The sequence below is a fragment of the Chaetura pelagica genome, unplaced genomic scaffold (assembly GCF_000747805.2).
Source record: "Chaetura pelagica isolate M959 unplaced genomic scaffold, ChaPel_1.0 scaffold356, whole genome shotgun sequence".
Classification (NCBI taxonomy): domain Eukaryota; kingdom Metazoa; phylum Chordata; class Aves; order Apodiformes; family Apodidae; genus Chaetura; species Chaetura pelagica.
Genome location: NW_009953964.1, coordinates 8,066,798 through 8,085,717, shown reverse-complemented (window position 1 = coordinate 8,085,717; position 18,920 = coordinate 8,066,798). Strand labels below are relative to the sequence as shown.

The following is an 18,920-nucleotide window of genomic DNA, read 5'->3' as shown; positions in this document are numbered from 1 at the left end:
GGGTGGGTGGAGGAGCGGCGGGGCCGGGCCGGGGGCTGAAGGTGGCCCCGGCGGGAGCTCCCGACCAGCGCCCGGATCACCCGTGGCATGAAAATATGGTGTCCCTGGGGGAGGAGGGGGAAGGAAGATGCGAGGGGGTGAGAGCCACGGGTGGAAGCCGTGGGCAGGAGCTGCGCCCGCAGGTTCGTGCTTTGGAGTCGGTTGGAGTCGGCAAAACCTTTCCCTGCCGAAACCGCCCGGTTTCTGGAGCGTGGGAGCGCTCAGGAGCGAGATGCGCCCCGCGGAGCCTTCCTTTGTATTGAACTTTCCGCCCGAGGACGCTGGAGATGCGCGGTGCGGCCGCATCACCTGGGCCGGAACCGATGGCTCCTCTAGGGAATTTCTGTAGGCTGGAGGGACCGGGAAGGAACGCGGAGAAGAGGCACATAGTAAAAAAACCTCTCTGGCAGCTCAGGGTTGTTTGGAGAAGGGGGAGGGGATGGCGGCGGTGTGTGCTGTCAGAGGACACAGCGCTTGTCCCCTTCGCCATCTGCTGCTTTCCATGGGGGGTTGGATCACAAAGGTCTTGCAGAATTAGCCTGAATCGCTGAACTCCCTGCACCTGCCTGCCCTGCACAGACACAGACAGGGAAAGCACCTTACGATTTGCATGATGACAGTTGTCTGGGGTTAGTCACCGAGATGGGTGACTACCCGGTGTTTTGGTGTCTGCCACAGCACTATCATTCACTGCAAGGGAGAATTCTTTTCTCCTCTTCTCTGTACAGTTCATTGCTATTAATAAAGCCCAAGGAATATGGAAAAATCTTCCATTTTATGACCAGGGTCTCTTGAGGAAAGCAGACCAAACTGATTCCGTGATAATAATTCTATTAAAAATTATCATCTTAGTATGAAAAATAGGAAGATAGGGTTTAGAAGATCAATAATTGGCCAACTGTTGACAATACTGTCCTGTATGATTTAATTTCCCAAGCAGTGCTCTAATTGTCAGCAGTGGAGTTGCTTGAAAACTTGCTCTAAAGTTCTCTATTGCAAGTGCAGTTTCCTATACCTGCCTTCTTTCAGGACCCTCTTTGGCACCAGAAAAAAAAATAAAAAATGTTAAAGTGATTCTAAAAGAAATAAATTCCAAAAAATTGTGTTGCTGAGATGAAGGTGGTGTAAAGGTCTGGAATCCAGCCCTAAAGGAATGACAGAAAATGTAGAGTGGAGATAAAGAAAAAACAGCTTCAGGAGTCATGCAGTTTGGCTTCCTTTTTGAATGGAAAGGGTGGTTTCATGTAGGGCAGGAGCCCAGCTCTGCCAGCCTTGCTCATCCTGGCTGTGTTTATTTGCTCCTGCAAAGAACCTCCTGATTCTGGTGGTTGCAATTACAAGTCATTCTTGTAGCACGTGAAAAGGGGTTGATGACATGGATGCTAAAATCCCCTGCATTTTAGACAAGGGTCAAATTAAGGTTTTACACTCTAAAGTTATTCTTCTTGACTAAAACTACATTGATGGACAAGGGCATTTATCCTCCTCTTGCTGTGAGGCAGCAGGTACCAGAAGTGCTCTCCTTTCATGCACCCAAGACATCATTCTGCTGGGGCAGTCATTGGGCCAGGATGGTTCCTAACCACAGGTTAGATGCTATTTTGGAGTAAGAGGGAGATGTATTATCTCAGGGGCAGAAATAAATAAAGTGACTTTCCCAGGTTGCATCAGAGCTGGAGAAGAATCCTAGATTCTCAAGAGGTGAAAAGAAGAAGTTTGTCCTCCTCCATGTTGCCATTTCCCCAGCAAAAATAATGTTGCTGCTTATCTCACCCCAGGCTTCTAGGGTTTAGACCCTGTCTTACTGTCAACGTCCTGTGCAATGCCCATTTTTTCTTGGGGCCTTTCCTGCTCTTGGTAGTTACTACAGCTCCAGCATAAATGTCTTCTGTAGGAGCAGGTAAGCTGAAAAACAACCAGCCTGTGCCCAGACCTCTCAGCTGTGCAGCTTTGAAACTGCGTGCACATGCATGCAACACAGTCCTTATGGCCCTGCATTTAAAAGTCTTCCTTTGTTCCCCCAAGCTCCTCTAACAATAAAGATATCTTTGTTCCTTTCACTGCAAAGAGGATGATGTTGCACCGATACTTCTGGGCAAGCATTCTGGTGGAGAAGGTAGGACCTGCCATGCAAGTTCAGACATCTGAGATGTCCATCTTAGCTCCTTCTCAAAGCCTTCTTATGCTGTTTGCTAAATCTGGCCCCCAGGATGCTGCCACAATGGGGTCACTATGCTGGGGACTCTTAATATCTGCTTTGGGGTGATGGGGCTGTGCCCTGGGCTTGGGCCCCATGTGGCTGGCTCCTTGCAGTGTCCAGAAGCTCTGTGCATCAGTGTGGTCATTGCCTTTAGAAGGTGTAAGAGATGGCCAGAGAGATTGTGACTGGCCAGAGAGATGTGGGATGGGGAGAGGAAGTTTCTGCAGCAGATGAGCAGAAAATGTGAGCAGCACTCATTAGCAGTGACGCTCATTAGCAGAAGAGGTAATCAGCCCAGTGGCTGGATCCCTCCCTGGGGTTTCACTGGGGTTGGCTCCTGCCAGGTTCACATTCAGTTTTCCAAAACACTTAGGACCAGAGGGACTTTGTCCATTTTGACTAGTGGTGGGATGCGGAGAAGAAAGTAAATAGTTCCCAGCAGCCTGTGTGGCTGTGTTTGAGTCCATGCAGGCAGGGTACGTTTCCTGTGGGTAAGAAAAAGCCTTGCCCTGCTGTGCACATGTTCTGCCAGCAAAGCAGCCCCGTCCCTGGGCAGGCAGCTGCGCTGCTCCCGCGCAGTGTGGCCCCCAGCCCCACGGCCACGTGCACCATCAGCAAACCACCACCATGGGCTGACTCTCCCTTTTCCCACTGCAGCTCCGGCTGCCCTGAAGGCAGGTGGTGGATGGTGGTTAAGGCTTAATGAGGACTTTTTAATGAGTGCCCCAAGGATCCCTGTCTTCCCTGGGCTGGAGCCAGTCAGTTGCTGCCATGGTACCTGATGGTTGCCCACCTTGTCGCTGGACCAAGGCGATGAAGCTGGATTTGCCAGGGAAGTGCCAGCACGTTTGTGTTAGAAACCTTCTTGCAGGAAGGTGAGGGAGGGTGACGTGGGTCTGTGGCAGTGGGACTTCCCCTTTCAGCTCTCCCAGGGAGTGCCCCATGGACTGAGCCAAGCCATCACTGATGCCTCCAGAGCATCTCCCAGCCTTGTACCAGTGCACAGCCCCTCTAACTGCTGGATGCTTACAGCTGGCACTGGAGCCCAACCAAGAGCCAAACCAAGGAGCAGGCAAGTGACACAGGCAGATGGGGGATCACTTGAGGCTGCTCTTCTATGGATGATCTAGGGTGAGGATCCAGATCTGTCAACCCTGGACCAGTAGCCCCTCTGTCACACGCTCCATCTGCAAGGTTGATGTCTGTCACAGTGTGCTACAGACATGAGACCCTGGGGAAGTCCTGGAAGGCCACGCTTTTTCCTGTAGCCTCAGTGAGTTTTGCTCTTGGGCTTCAGAAAGTGTAGAATTAAAATTGGGCATCCCCATGAAGACTCATCTGTTGAACCCAGAAAGTATCATAGTTTTTCCATCTTCATCCAGATTCCTGTGCTCTGCTCAGCCAAGGCAAAGCACTTGGGGGGGTCGATGATCAATTTCATTGCTCACTTGCTATGGCTTGATACTTCCTTTCTGTTTCTGTAATTCTACATACATGCCCTTCCTCTCTTTAAATGGAAGATCTTCAGGGCAGGCACTGGTTTAGTCTCACAGGTTTGTGTGCTGCCTGGCACAGCAAGACCCTGATGCTGTATTTGGGACTGTATGGCCTAGTATGGCCCAAACAGCAGCAACAACTTTGTCCCTTGAGTTGCTGAGCTTTTTGGGTGTCACAGGATTATTGGGGAAGTGTCATTGATTACAGCAAACTGCTAACACATTGCACAAATGGCCTCAGAATTGGACTTGGAGAAAAATGAGAAATGAGTCTAAATAAACAGTCCCAACCCTCAAAACTATGAACAACGGTTTTTGTCTTCCCAAGCCTGAAGTATGTAATGAAGCATGTGTGAGTACCAGGGGTGTTGTTCTGGAAACCCAAAGGAGAGTCTTGAGGCACAGGAGGATGGTGTTGGGCAGTCAAGGAGGTCCATGGGGCTGGGTAAGTGGAGCTGCCTGCCTGGAGTGGAGCAGCTCAGGGTGGTGGCAGGAGGGAGGAAACTGCCTCTGCCTTTGTCGGGTGGGACAAAATGTCTGGTTTTGACAGTTGCTACAATTTGTAACAGGAAACCTTTTTAGCAAAGAGAGATGAAGAAGGAAACAGAAATTTGAACATGAAGGGAAAAGGCTGATTGAGATTTGTTTTTTTCTCCAGGCACTTAACTCATTGTGTTTCAGCTGCAGGTGTAACCACTCCTGTTTCTCAGCTGCCTGATACCTTGGGGAGGCATTTGTGGAGGTGGAATGGGTTTAACCAAGCCCATAGATATGCCTGCAACCTGTATGTTCAGGTAGCAATGATGATAAAAGGCACAGCAGGAAACTCATCCCTCTCCTCACGCAACAGGAAGCTACCCCAGGACTGCACACAGCATGCCTCTCCCTTGGCCCTGGTCCTTGCTGAGTTCGTGTGTCTATCTATGGACATCCCAAAGTCATTGTCCTTCCATTCTCCCATTGCTGCAAATGAAAAGCAAATTTACATTCTTGGAAACGGTGACTTAGTTAAAATAAAAACAAGGACCTAAGGGATCTGTAGCAGATAATTGGTTGAATATGAGCACCTATGGAGCTGCTGTTGGGACCAAAGAAACTGCTGTGATTGTAGCCAAGGAGAGAGCTTACATTGTTGTTGTATCTGGTGCTTGTGCAGACACTGCTGGAGCCCCATGTCCTGCTATGGTGACCACTCCTCAGCAAAAAAAAGTTGCAAAATTGGATCATCAAGCTTAGAGAAAAGCCAAAGAGATTATTAAAGGATTGGAAAACATGCTCTGTAACAAGGCAGGGAAAGACCTCAGTCCTCTTGCCTGAGCCAAAGCAAGGTTGCAGGGTGTTTTATTGAAATGTGTGAGTATCTTGATGGGAACTTTGATAACGGAGCTCTACTGTCTTGCAGATTCAAACGATAAATTTTGATGGCTCACATTTGAAATTAGACAGACTCTGAGTGGGGAAAAAAGCACTGGGGGGGAGTTGTTAATCGCATGACATGTCAATATTAAAAGCGAGTTCTCTCTCTGCAAATGTTTAAAGGCAGCAGGGTGTTTTTCTAGGAGACACAAGTTCTAGGTCAGCCACAGCTATTGCACATGGATTAGGTATTAACTGGGGAAGCCCTGTGGCTGTGATTATACAAGTGCTCAGCCTGGGTGACAGCAGCCATCCCTCCATGCTTGTGCTCTTGCAGCAGGGGTGAGTGGCAGAGGAGGTAAGGGACACGGAGGTTTGTCCTGAGCTTTCCTTTAGAGTAAGTACTAGTGAGCTTTAAGAAACTTTTCCCTTTGCTTCTTATTTCATGTGCAGCTGGAACTGTTGGCAGCTTCACAGCAGGCCCGGACAGGGCAGGGGACACTGGGTATGTGGTAAAAACAGGGGAAATCTTTCTTAACAGCAACTTCTTTTTTTTTGCTGCTTGTGGTGCCACAGGCTGCCTGCACAGCACTCCATCCTCTCCTGTTCACCTCTGAGAATGCAAGTTGTTTACAGTTCCCAGAGCCGTTCATGTGTGTGAGAAGGAGAGCATGTGAGTGTCAGACATTTCTGATCATGCAGTTTCAAGAGGTATTTTTGATAGCACTGCTTTGCAATTGGAAGCACATGCTTTCACTCAGGGCTGCTGAAGCTGCAGTGCAGCAGCCAGCTGTGCTCCATCTTAAGCAGTTTTGCATAGAGTTAAGCAGAGAAGGGCATGGGTGGGTAGTTCTGTTCCTCTTATTCTGACTCTACTGCTGAATCCCGGAAGGAGATTTAAATGTAGGTTAAATACAGAAAAAAATGAAAATTAAATAAACCAGGATCATGTCTCCTGCAGTGCCAGCCAGTGGCAGCTCTGGTTTTGTCCTTTTGCACTTTCTTCTGGGTGCTGCCTGTCTATCACCCTCTCTTTTCCTTTGGATTTAGCACAGGAACTGAACATCCAGAACCATGACCACTCACGTCACGCTAGAGGATGCCTTGTCCAATGTGGACTTGCTGGAGGAGCTGCCCCTGCCAGACCAGCAGCCATGCATCGAACCACCTCCATCCTCCATCATGTACCAGGTACCTTCAGCTCTTGGAGGTGGTGGGACAGGGGGCATTGTTCCAGTAGCTCGTGTAAAGCACAGGGGCAACATGGTGCTGTGAGAACTGTCCAAAAACATTCTTAAGGAAACCATGCTTAAGGAAGAGTTCAGAACTTTTGAAGGCACTAGAAATCATTGGAAGGGATCTTTAAGGCTGAGCAAGACAAAGGGAAGTTAAAAATGAGGACCGGAGCGCACGAACGGGTAAGAAGCAGGAGATAAGATCTGTGATAACAGCAGAAAGTTCTCAGCGATGTTCTGTTAAGCACATATTTCTGTGCTTCCTTTTTACGGCAGTGCGTGCATCTAAGTAGGTCAGAATCAAAGTTCTGCCTGACTTTGGCCAGCCTGGGCTGCCTCACAGCTGGAGCTGCTGGCCTGGGCAGCTGCTGGCATGGGAGGGAGGGCAGGCGCTACAGCTTCTCTGCCTCCAACCACCGCAGCTTCAGCTGCAGCTGCACTGACCCAGCAGAGCTTGGCACCAACCCAGGGCAGGGCTCAAACTCCTGCTTTGGGACCCGCAGCAGGATGCCTTTGCTGCCTGGCCACCACACCCTGCCCTAGAGCACACACCCAGCTTTAAATATCATATGGGGTTACTTTCTCCATCCTGCCACTCCTGGATTCACAACTTACCCCTGGCAGTGTATAAATACACCCGCACAGTGATTGCTGTGCTGTGGATGCAGGGGTCTGAAGTTACAGTATCACTTTCAGCAGGTCAGCCGAGGGCTCATTCAGTAGGGTTAGTATCTCTATGGGTTATCAGACCCATAGGCAGTTGTGGGCTGCTCAAATTTCAGCTCTCCCTAGAAAATCTTGGTATCATTTTTGCTTTTATCTTCCTTAAATAATTTTTACTCTTACTTGTGTCCTGTGAGGGGCTCAGGATCTAGCCTTATGGCACAGTCCCCTTTCAGGGTCACAAGTGTGTGCACACATCTGGGCCTAAAAGACTTCTCTAAGCTGGATCTAGAGATACTGGTCAAGCCTATTTCGTCATCATACTCTCTATGTAGCCCTCTCCCCTGCTAGCCAGAATTGCAAATGCAGCCTCAGCTTTTGTCATCACATTAATCATGTGCAATGTTCTGGGGGCTCTAAGAAGAGTAGCCCTGTGGCTGTGGGTCTGTGCTCCCAGCTCTTCCTACTCAGGAAATCCATTATTGAGGTGAGTGTGGTCACTGCAATGCTAATGTCATTGCAAGGAGCAGCTCTGGGTGCCTGGGACTTCTGTCTACTCTGCACGCCAGCAGATCCCATCAGGCAGCCTTCGCAGAGGAAATTTCCTGAGCACAGAGCGTGTGAACAGGCACACAGTGCAGAGGGGCCGAGGAGCTGCTTTGTTCATCCTCCCCCTTGCCCTGCACTTTCTTGCTCCCCTGTCCTGACCCAAAGCAGTAGCTCAAGTTCCAAAACAACTGTTCCTCCCAAAGAATTTGCTTGCAAGAGAAACACTTGTGCTGATAGTAGTGTCTGGATGAGTGCTGACTTTCATATTTATGTTTTCCAGACATCTCGTTCCCTGCCCTTTCTGTGTGTTTATTCTTTGCAATTCCTGCTGACAGGATGTGTCCTTCCCCATGCAGCCAGGGCACAAACAGAAATTAATGAGGCTGCATCTGTCTTGGAGTTACCAAGTTAAAATCCTTAGAATAATTGCATAGGTTTGCTCTCTGGTGTGGCTGCAGTTCCCTGTAGCTGAACCTCACCTGGTTTGACTTGATGCAAGGGTTCATCAGGCTTGATTGCCATATTTTCATGTATATAGTCTGCAGAATATCCTGTAATGAACATGTGTGATTCTGTATGTATAAATAGGCATGAGATCTAGAGGTGCAGCTGCTCCCATGCCCCAGGAGCCTGACTCTTTCTGCCTTCTGCCAAAACATCCCATACTGGATTGTACAAGGTGAGCAAACTACTCACTGTATTTTTAATCCCCATCTCTCCATTTCACTCACAGGCTAATTTTGACACAAATTTTGAAGACAGAAATGCCTTTGTGACTGGCATTGCCAGGTACATCGAGCAGGCGACGGTGCACTCCAGCATGGTGAGTCCCCTGGGTGCTGCCCCAGTGGTGCAAAGCCCATGGCACATGCCCTGCCCCAGCAACACCTCTCTCTCTTTCAGAATGAAATGCTGGAAGAAGGCCACGAGTATGCTGTGATGCTTTACACATGGAGGAGCTGCTCACGAGCCATCCCCCAGGTACCAGAGCCCTCCCCAGGCTGAAATGTTTCCATAGCACATAGTTGGGATTGTCCTTAGTGTGAGTTAGTTTGGACTGGAGACAGAGGAACAAAAAGTAGAGAAGACTGAAGCAGACAGAAAGGTTGAAAGAGGAACCACTCACTCTTGAAATTTTCCTCTCCTCACTAAAGTCTCTACCACTGATCTCAGCAGCCATTAGCCATTTCAGAAGCCAAAGCTGCTACCCTAGCAAAGGGCATCTTCTGTGTGCCCTCATGTCTGTGAGGGCTCCATCCCTGACACCTCCCAGCAGTGCCTCTCAGCTCAGTCACACTCACCAGAAGCCAACTGCCCCAGTTCTGAGTGGGACTAGTGTGTTGTGTGAAGAAGGGAACCCAGGTGGCCTGGGATGAAAACAGCAGGTCCTTTCAAGTTGTGGCAGACTCAGGCTCTCCCTGAATTGCACAGAGCAGATTAAGCAGCTGGGCCAGGTTTCAGCATCCCAAACTGCTGCCCAGACTCTTGGGTGCTCCTTCTGCCTCACAGAAGCCCCAGAATTGTAGGTGTTCTGAGAGGATGCGTGAAGGACCATCTTAGTATGCCAGAAACATTTCCCCAAATGCCATTTTTTGCTTGTGTTACACCTGAAGGCCCCAATCTGCACCAATGTTTAATCATTCTCTGCCTCTACTATTAGTTCTGCTTCAACTGTTTTCCAACCCTCTCTCCAATCTGAATTTCAGTGGCTTCATCCTGCAAACACCTACAGACATGAGTAAGGTTGCCCATGTGGCCCACTGAGCATGATTCAGATTCCAGCTCAGAGCTTGTCTTCTGCAATGTGAACGGGTCCCTGTAAAAACACCAAGTGCCAGTGCACCGTGCACTTCCACAGACCTGATGGATAAAAGGGTTTGCAGCTCTTCCATGAAGCCAGGAAAAATATTTCCACCTGGATGACAATACCCATGTTTGTGATTCCACAGGAAAGGTCAAAGCTCAGTTCCCCTCTTGTTACACTCTGCTGATGGTCTCATGAGACCCAGCCGCTTATCTCCCATTTATATTTGGTTCTGGGTGGCTATCGCCTCTCCTGGCTATGCTAACAGAAGGCAGGTCGTGGCTGAGCTGATGGCAAGACAGTGCTACAAGTCATCCATTTTGCCATTTTAGTTTCCTCCCATCCTGGTGACCCCTACAACAGTTGTGCCTCTCTGAGTGCAGCTTGTGTGGTCCCCGCTCTCTGCCCCATCCTCCCCCGAGGGCTGCAGGCAGTGCCATGTGTGACAGAGGAGCAGACAACATCATGGCAGAGGGATCATGTACAGTTTCAACAGATTTGACCTTGCAGTGACTCCTGCTTTTTGCTGTGGGTCACATGCCTGCAGCCGGGGGGTCCTGTTCTGAGCCCCCAGCCTGGCTGCTCAGGCATGTGCATCTTCCTGTGCTACCCCAGGAACTGTGGGTGAAGAACAGAGCCCCCATCTCAGTGTGCACCACTGCTCCCTGCCTCATGCTGCATCCCCATGGCCACCAATATTGCCTGACTGCAGTGGGAAACACCAGGACAAGGGCATTATTTTCCCCACTGCAGAGAGGTCAAAGCTACATTTGGATCTTCCCACATGTAAAGCCAACTGATTTGTCCTCTCCCACCCTGTGGATCAGCTGCTGGGCTACTAAATTTGCACCAGAGCTGTCAGCCCCATCACAGTCTTGTGACAGCAACAACTGGAAGCAAAACCTGAGGAAGGCAGCAGGATGCATTGCCTTGGGCACTTGGGGCTTTCCCTAAAAGTTTGGTAATGACTCCAAGTAACTCTTTGGAAATGAGATGGATGCCAACTGATTAAGTCCTTAAATTTAGTTTCCTGAGATTCCAATGAAGGTGACTCACTTCATTGCTGCTAACCACATACAAGCTCAGTGATTTTTAACAGGTCAGCAACAGAAACAAAATTATCCCAGCAAGGCTCTAGCAGAGCCATAGCCTGGTGCCTTATGTGTCCCTGAGACTTTGCAACACAAAGTCTCAGATACTTTTATGACACAATATTCCCATGTTGTGTAGCAAGTCCAGACTCCATATTGCATGTGTTCTACCCAAGACAAATGCATTAGAAGAATTTAATTTCTAGAGTCAGGATTGTGCCTGTTTATAATGCAAGGAGAGAACTTCACATCTAATAAATAGCCCCTTCTGTTGTCACCTATTGCCTTGAGAACAAGCTCCTTCTCTGGTCCCTACATTATCCTCAAATGGGGACAGGATTCACTATGAAACAAGCAGAAGATGGTGGCTATTGCAGTCCACAACAGTATTAAAAACTTTGATGCTGACAGGGGTGATTTTCTTGCAACACAGGTGAAGTGTAATGAGCAGCCAAATCGAGTGGAGATTTATGAGAAAACAGTGGAAGTTCTGGAGCCAGAAGTCACCAAGCTTATGAAGTTTATGTATTTTCAGGTAAGTGGTCAAGGAGAGAGGCAAAAATAATTTATTGCTTTGGAGTTAACTTATCCGAGGCAGAGCTGTGCTATTTATGCCTGCCAGGCCAGCTTGGAGAACCTCTGAACCCCTGGTAGGTCTCTTTCTTGCAGCCATCAGCAGATACCTGAGACTTGCCTGAACTGTGTCCCTTGCTCAACCCCAGACTCTTGCATACATGCTGCAAATGTGCACATCTCAGCCCTTGAAGTTCATAGAGGACCAGAGCCCCACTATGTGGAGCTAATGGGTAGCTCAGGCTCCTGTTTCTCAGGCTTGTTGGCTGGTGGGTGTGCAGAGCTGTTTCTCCTCCAACACCAGCACAGCTCGCTCTTCTCTCTCCTCTAAAGCAAAGCCAAAGAGCTGGGGGCTGGTGGTGCAGCTGGTGCCTGGGGTGGGGTGCAGCTGGACACCCTCTTGCTGTGTCAACAGGAACAGGGAGGTTGACAAAGAGCACCAAAGCTTAAATTTAGCAGTTGCTACACTTGAAACTCTTGACAAAATACATGCTTAGATCCCAACAGAGCAATGACCGTGTGGCAAACACGGAGCTGCTGCGGGGTTCTGGGACCTTCCTCATCACCCCCTGTGTTTATTATTGGCTGCAGCTGGATTTCACCATCATTTTTAGCTTTTATGTCCCATGACATCTTTATGCCCCACTTAAAAAAACCGAAGCCTGATTTTGCAGAGCACACTGCACTCAGGGCAGGCACAAACAGAAGGTTTGAGCTCCCCCTCCAGCACTGAGTTTGTTTGACTACATTGGTCTAAGACTGCTGTGTTTCAAGGGAGGGACCTTGGAGCCTCCGTGTCCAGCAGAAAGGGAGGCAGTGGGTGTGTGAAGGAGGGTGCCATCGGTGGCGTGGTGACTGCACACGAGCTGCTGCTGAGGTGCCCCTGTCCCACCCCCCTGCAGCGCAAGGCAATCGAGCGGTTCTGCAGCGAGGTGAAGCGCCTGTGCCACGCCGAGCGCAGGAAGGACTTTGTCTCTGAGGCCTATCTCCTCACGCTGGGCAAGTTCATTAACATGTTTGCTGTCCTGGATGAGCTGAAGAACATGAAGTGCAGCGTCAAAAACGACCACTCTGCCTACAAAAGGTGAGAGGGGGTGGAGCAGTAGGGATGGGGCTTGGCCTGGTCTGCCCTTCAAGTGAGGTCAGGAGGCCATCATGGGTCTCTGCTCTTGTGTGGGCTCTCTTTGTGGATCCGGGCAAATCTCTGAGGCTCACTGTGTGTTGGTTCCTGCTGGGTAAGAAGGAAAGGCAGAGCTGCCCTGCAGGGGGGCTCTGAGACTGCTGCATTGCAGCAGCAGGTGAACCAGGGAAGATGGGTGGTGAGATTCTCATGCTGGGTGAGTGATCCTTGGTGATGTTGGATTTCTCCCTTCCAGAGCTGCCCAGTTTCTGCGGAAGATGGCAGACCCCCAGTCCATCCAGGAGTCCCAGAACCTCTCCATGTTCCTGGCAAACCACAACCGCATCACACAGGCAGGTCCCTTTCCTCTGAACCAGTTAACCTTCCTGTGAATAGAGGCAATGATCTTGTCAGGGCTGAGAGTGCTTCAGGCTGGACTGTGGCAGTACCTGCCTTGCTGGGTGATTGCTACTGACAGACCATCTTGGGGTCAGGCTGTATAATTCTAGCTGTATCTCCTTCTCATGGGTTGTCCTGTGTGCTTTGGAAGCTGTCCTCTGTCCATGTGAGTAATCTGACCCCTGTTGATGTTTCAGTGTCTGCACCAGCAACTAGAGGTTATCCCGGGCTATGAGGAATTGCTGGCTGATATTGTCAACATCTGTGTGGATTACTATGAAAACAAGATGTATCTCACTCCCAGTGAGAAACACATGCTCTTAAAGGTGAGACTAGGCCATGTTGATGGATTTGGGTGCTTGTGTAGTTTCACTTGACCTGAGTAACTAATTGTATAGTACATGCTAAAATCACCACCAACTGTGCAACTTGAATTTTTTCTTTGATGCCCATTTCCAGCAAGTTCCCTGCAAAAGGCAGATCCTTCTAAAGCTCCTTTAGCTTCCTCTAAAGAGCCCTCAAGCTGAACATGCCAAAGGAGCTTCTTGTTTTATGTATTTGTCCTTACTGTAAATCAGTTATTACAGTGATTGCAGTCACTATTACCATAAGAACTTCATTAGCACGTGATGAGTCAGTAACTAAGGTTCTGTGAAAGGTAATGTGGGTAGTTTGAATATCTGTAATGGTTTGTTCTGAATTAAAGGGGAAAAAAATCAACCTAGGAGAATATCTGAGATGTTTTCAATGCTTCCCCAGGGGTAAATGTTTGCCTTTTGGGTTGTTTTTATGTGGAAGAGAGGAGGAACAAATTACCAGAATGAGTGTCAGGTGTTTTTGCACAGAAAACAGAAGTGATCCATCATGTGTCCTCTATCTAAGATGTACATCCTTGGCAGATGTGTGCACATTTTCTACAGTCTACTCATGAGTGGCATGTGGTACAGGAGCCTGAAATGGTCTTATGCAAATGCATGTATGCAAAGTGGAGAGCTGTCTTTGACTTGCACTGCTGACTTCACCCTAATGAAACCTAGTCTTTCCATCTTCTCCAGGTCATGGGGTTTGGCCTGTATCTCATGGATGGGAATGTCAGCAACATTTACAAGTTGGATGCCAAGAAGAGAATCAACCTCAGCAAAATAGACAAATTCTTCAAGGTCAGTGACCTGTCTGGGCGAGGCTGGAGTTTATCACAGACCAATGAATTAGTGATCTCTACCACTGCACAGGCTGCCAGCAGAAAGCAAACTGCAGGAATAATTTACAAGTCCAAAAACCCAAAGGGTCATGAAATTATCTAGGTGGAAGGATGAGGAATGGGGTTGCTGGGAACATGCAGGGGCTCAGAGCTGCAGCACAGGTGAGAGTAGCGATGCCAGCCCTTGGTGCCAGCAAGGCTGTTGGTGTGTGAGCAGTGCCTGGAGCTGGTTCTGCTCCCATGCTGCTGGAGCTGGCCCTGCAGGCCCTTGCTGGGCAGCTGGCTTCCTCTGCAGCTCTGCCTGCTTCCTGCCAAGAGACAAAGGACGGGGATGGCTCATGGGAAGTCTGTTATGTGGACAAGGGGAAGGGGTGATAGACTGACATCACTTCTGTCTCTTCAAACATTGCTGAGGCAGGTTTGCAGTCTCCTGAGGAGCACTGTCATTTCAGGCCACTGGAAACCTGGCTGGTTTGCTGAGATCTGTGCAGGTGATGGTTGCAGTTCCCTTTCTCTCAGTGAGATGCTGACCTGAGGGAGCCAGGGAACACACCTGGCCAGACAGCGTGTGATCTGGCAGTTTTATTTTGTGTATAAACTGTGCTCCCTGTAGGACAGAAAAAGCTTGGGGACCTTCTGTTGGTTGGAACTTGGAAGTGCTCAGTAAGTTCCTTGAAGGGATCACCTGGTGTCCTGGTGAGCCACTGTTGTCTTATCCGAGATCAGGTTTTGGGGAAAGGCCTGTGAGAACTGGATGCACAAGCTGGGTTTAGGAGGCATTACAGGTTTGGGACAGGTCAGCTCAAGGAGCCATGGTGGGATCCGGCAAGGGACAAATGCATTGGCAGCAAAGAATAATAGTACAGCAGAATAATTTCCCAGATGGAGCCTAGGAAAGTTACCTAAAAGTTTTATTTTAGAGCTAGAGCTTGAGCAGTCTTTCTGAGATGGAAATAATAGTTTTTTATACCAACATCTGCTCCACATCAGTGAAAATGAGAGGATGATGAATTCTGAGGGGTTACAGAGCACTTTATCCCCATCACTCTTTCAGCAGAGTGGCTTCTCCCTGCTGCTTTACCCACATAGTTGCTGAGAAGCCTGAAATACAAAGGTTTTGGTGGTGACAGGGCACGGGATGCCTCCCTGCTTATTGCCTCAACTTTAAGTTTATAGATGATGCACTGGGTCTGTGCAAGGGAGGGGATGGCTGAGCCCTGATATCTGGTTTCATGGAAGGATGATGTACCAGCTACTGCATCCTCACCCTGACTGGGTGGGGACCTATTTACCCCAATTTGCATCATGTCCTGGAGATAACTCTGAGTGCAGAGCTCAATTTCCCACATCAAGAACTACAGACAAACACTGTAAGCTCATGAATGGGACCATAATGAGGTGGCTGAATACCCTCCAGTCACTGGGGAGACTGCTGAGGAATGTATCTCTGCAAAAGTCATCTATCGTGCTGTCTCTCGGCACCTTCCGAGTTTTCCATGGTTCAGCTTTGCTAATTAGACTGACTCAATTTAAATCAAGTCCTCAGTGTAATCTGTAGAGTTTGGTCATCTTGGTGCATTCAAGCAGATGTGCTGTTCATTGCAGCATGCTGATGGCAAAGGTCATCAGTGAATCAGGTAAAATAACTTCCATTGCATAGAGTAACTTTCTCCTTTCCAGCTTTTTTTCCATTTGCACTTCTCCAACATCTGCTGTGTTCTCACCTAATCAGTTAAGTACCACTCCAGACTATCAGATCTCAATAAGAAAAGGCCAACTGCTCCTCTTACTACATCTGCTTATTGCCTTCTGATTAAATTTCTAGTGGATTCACCACAAATTTGAGTAGTGAAAATGAACTACCCCTTCATTTAAACCTTTTATGAAAGTGCCACTGGGAATCCCTGATGACAGCATTGCATGTCCTCTGCACAAGTCAGCCTGAGAAGTATGATTGTAGTGTGATTATAGGACAGGAAATTTGCCACCATCTTCCCTGAATTTGGGGGCAATTTTGTAGCTGAATGAACTTGAAGCTTTGTATTTAATCAAAGAGCTGTTGGTAGCTCCTGGTTTGATTTTGTTTGCAGCTGAAAGCTTAATGAAGCAGGGACCTATCTGGGCTTGAGGTACATTCAGTGCACTTTGAACTTTTTTCTCATCCACATCTACCTGAGATGTAAAGGGCAAGCAAAGTCATGTTATATGAAACCATTACCTGTGTATTTCTCTTAGTGGGAAAGTTTTAAGACACATCACTAGCAGCCATGGTGCCAAAGTGCAGTCAGAGGCCCTGAGGAAAGATACCACAGATTCAGCAGTCTGGGCACCAGAGCAGCCTACAGTTCCCCTCTGAGGGGAGCCACTGCAATTTGCTGCCAGAATACCAACGTGCTGGCTTTTCATCCCTCTGCTCTCCTGGAGGCATTAAGCCCTGATCAGAAATGTGCTTCTCTCTTAATAGCCAGCAGGCATGGACAAGTTCAGGGCTCCAGAGCACTCACAAAGGGTGATTTTACTCACACAAAAAGCCTTGTGATCATTTTTGGTCACTTCCTAGGTGCGAAAAGACCCTGCATCCAGGTTTGCACCTGGCTTTAAGCAGCCTGATACCTCCTGTAGCTTCCCAGGCTGAGGATGCCATTCCTTGTGTTGCGCTGGGGCCGTGGGCTCCCTCTGTGCCGTATTTCAACCATCTTTTGTTTTCTTTTCCAGCAGCTGCAGGTGGTTCCTTTATTCGGCGATATGCAGATAGAACTGGCCAGATACATTAAGACCAGTGCTCACTATGAGGAGAACAAATCCAAGTGAGTGCCTGCCATAATGTCTCTTGGCTTCTGTGTGTGTCCCGAAAGCCGTGGGAGCTGCAGCTCTGCGGTGTGTGTGAGGTCTGTGCACAGGTACCCGTGTGTGTCCCTGTGAGGTGTGAATCCCGGCGTGCCAGCTCCATGTGCACGTCTGTAGCTCCCTGCCCCTGCATGGGATGATGTCCTTGCTGACCCTGAGTGTGTGTGAGTGTGTGCAGCCAACTCTGAACCTACGTGTGCCCATCCCCAGTGTGCAGGCAGGGGAGCAGGCAGGCCTGCACCTCTGCTCCCACTGGCAAGGGCTGGGAAGGTGCTCAGCGGCCAGGCAGGAGGAAGGAAAAGTGGCTGGTGTGTGGGTCAGGGCAGGGGCTGAGTGCTTGTGAGGTGTGTGAGTGTGAGCAGTGTGTCCCTGCTCTGGAGAGATTTTAATCCACATTTTTCATCCCAAGGACAAAATCCTCCAGAGCGTGAACACAGCAGTGGACCTCTTTGCAGTAGCCAGGGCATCTCCTCTAGCTCAGAGAGGATTCATGAAGAAAGGCAGTGGGAATGATGGTTAAGCCAGGGGTCAGAGGCACTGGAAATTAATGAATATTGTGGGAGAAGGGCAGAAATGGGGTCTTCATGGCAGTGCTCAGGAGTGTAAAGCACTGCTTCCCAGCCTGGGTTTGTGGGCAGTTTGCTGCTCCCATCAGATGAATTTGCAGGTGTTGTTTCAGACCACACCAGGCCCATGTGAGGCTCCCCTGTCTTTCTGGCTTTGCATCGTGCTCAGTTATTGCTAGAATAATCAGTGTTAGGTTTGGATATCCTCAGAAAGGTATTTGCAACCACACATGAGCAAAGCCTGCCTGAGCTGTGTCTGGCTGCAGTGGCTGTTGGCAGCCTGGATTTCACCAGCGAGTGGCCAAAATACCACCAGTGGGACCATATTGCATGGCAGTCAGATTTTTCCAGTTGCTGTGAGAAGCAGCCTAGTTGAGCTGTATCTCCAGCAGGACAGGAACTGACCAACTGCAGGCTCATCTCTCCACTTCTATGTGCTCATCCCCTTCCCTGGAGGGTCTGCCTTTTCTGCCCACCACGTGGCTCACCCAGGAGCAGCCCTCCCTCTGCCCTCCTGAAGGCTGGTTGAAAAGTGCCCATCAATTTTTCATGAGAAATCTGAAAGCAATGTGGCAAAATTCCCTGATCAGAAGGTTTCAATTAAAATTGAATTATACTCACTTTCTACCGAATGTAAATTTAAAAAATACTTTTGAAAACTCAATTCAAAAGGCAAAAATAGTTTTAAAATGTACACATTTTTATCTCAAATCATTCAGAAAGCACATTTCAACGCAACATGTTAGCTTCATACATTTTCTCATCTCAAAACCAAGGTAGCTCACGGGCTGTTTACCTGTGCACTATTTTAATGTCTGTCTTGAAATCTGTCTTACCAGGTCTGTGTGACGTACCGTGCTAACCAGTGTTTCTTCCTCACTCACTTGCTTTCCCAGCAAATTGCATGGGACTCCCAACACTAACTGCCGAGGTGGATCCATATAATCCCTATTTCTTACTAATGCTGTTTTTGTTGCTTTCTTTCCCTCCCTGTCTCCACGAGAGTGGAATTAATTGGTGTTTTTCCTGCATGGCGCTTTGTTTCTGCACTGTGGACTAGGTTGTGTGTGGCAGGGAGGGCTGGGGCAGCCCTGGCCATTCCTGCCAACCTGCCCATTGTCCAGTGGGAAGCACAGGACATGGAAACGGGTAAGAGTCGAGCAATGGGACTGTGGGAGGATGGATTTCACAAGGGATGACATGGCTCAGCACTTCCAGGACATTCTGCCAGCACCAACAGTAAACTGTAGGAATATATGCTCATGTCTGTGTCCTTATCAGAGGCAGGTTTCTCACCTTCCTTTTGCACAGCAAATCTAGAGTGGAGAAGTTGACTATCTATCATAAGATGGACAATTATTTGGGGGTGAGCAAAGCAAGATCTGAACTTTTACATTGTGATGACAGAGTCAGACATGAGACTCTCACTGACAGACTTTTCCTTGCACAAAGCATTTTGGTGAAGCCATTCTGGTTCTGTGCCTGAGGCTAACACAGAGTGGGGAAAAAAGAGATGTCAAATTAAATAGCCCTGATTTGCACCATTTCTGCTACAACTGTGTCTTTGGAAGGGGAGTACTGCCTTCTTCTGGGACATCATTACACTGTTACACTGTACGTGTGGCTCAATGTGAGTGAAAATCCAGTTCATTTAATCATACTCTCCTCATCATTTATACCGAGGGTTATTCACTGAGCTGGTAGTGTGAGCCAGAAGAAAAAAACAGAGCAGGAGGACATTCCCTTGCTAGCCCCTTGCAGAGTCATTCCTTGCAGAAGAA

General features: G+C 48.7%; 1 protein-coding gene across 3 annotated transcripts in view; it reads left to right on the top strand.

Annotated features, from left to right (window-relative positions):
* Window positions 1-6,165: 6,165 nt before the first annotated feature.
* The window catches only part of CYFIP2 (cytoplasmic FMR1 interacting protein 2), a 42,468-nt gene continuing 29,713 nt past the window's right edge, over window positions 6,166-18,920 (top strand). The window contains exons 1-9 of one of the 3 annotated variants that reach the window (XM_010002001.1): window positions 6,166-6,282; window positions 8,272-8,361; window positions 8,442-8,519; window positions 10,867-10,968; window positions 11,909-12,090; window positions 12,383-12,479; window positions 12,723-12,851; window positions 13,581-13,685; window positions 16,445-16,533. In XM_010002001.1, the coding sequence (XP_010000303.1) occupies window positions 6,166-6,282; window positions 8,272-8,361; window positions 8,442-8,519; window positions 10,867-10,968; window positions 11,909-12,090; window positions 12,383-12,479; window positions 12,723-12,851; window positions 13,581-13,685; window positions 16,445-16,533 (989 nt within the window). Of the gene's footprint in view, window positions 6,283-8,271; window positions 8,362-8,441; window positions 8,520-10,866; window positions 10,969-11,908; window positions 12,091-12,382; window positions 12,480-12,722; window positions 12,852-13,580; window positions 13,686-16,441; window positions 16,534-18,920 lie in introns of all 3 variants that reach the window. The other 2 variants (XM_010002000.1, XM_010002002.1) reach the window with 2 other exon arrangements.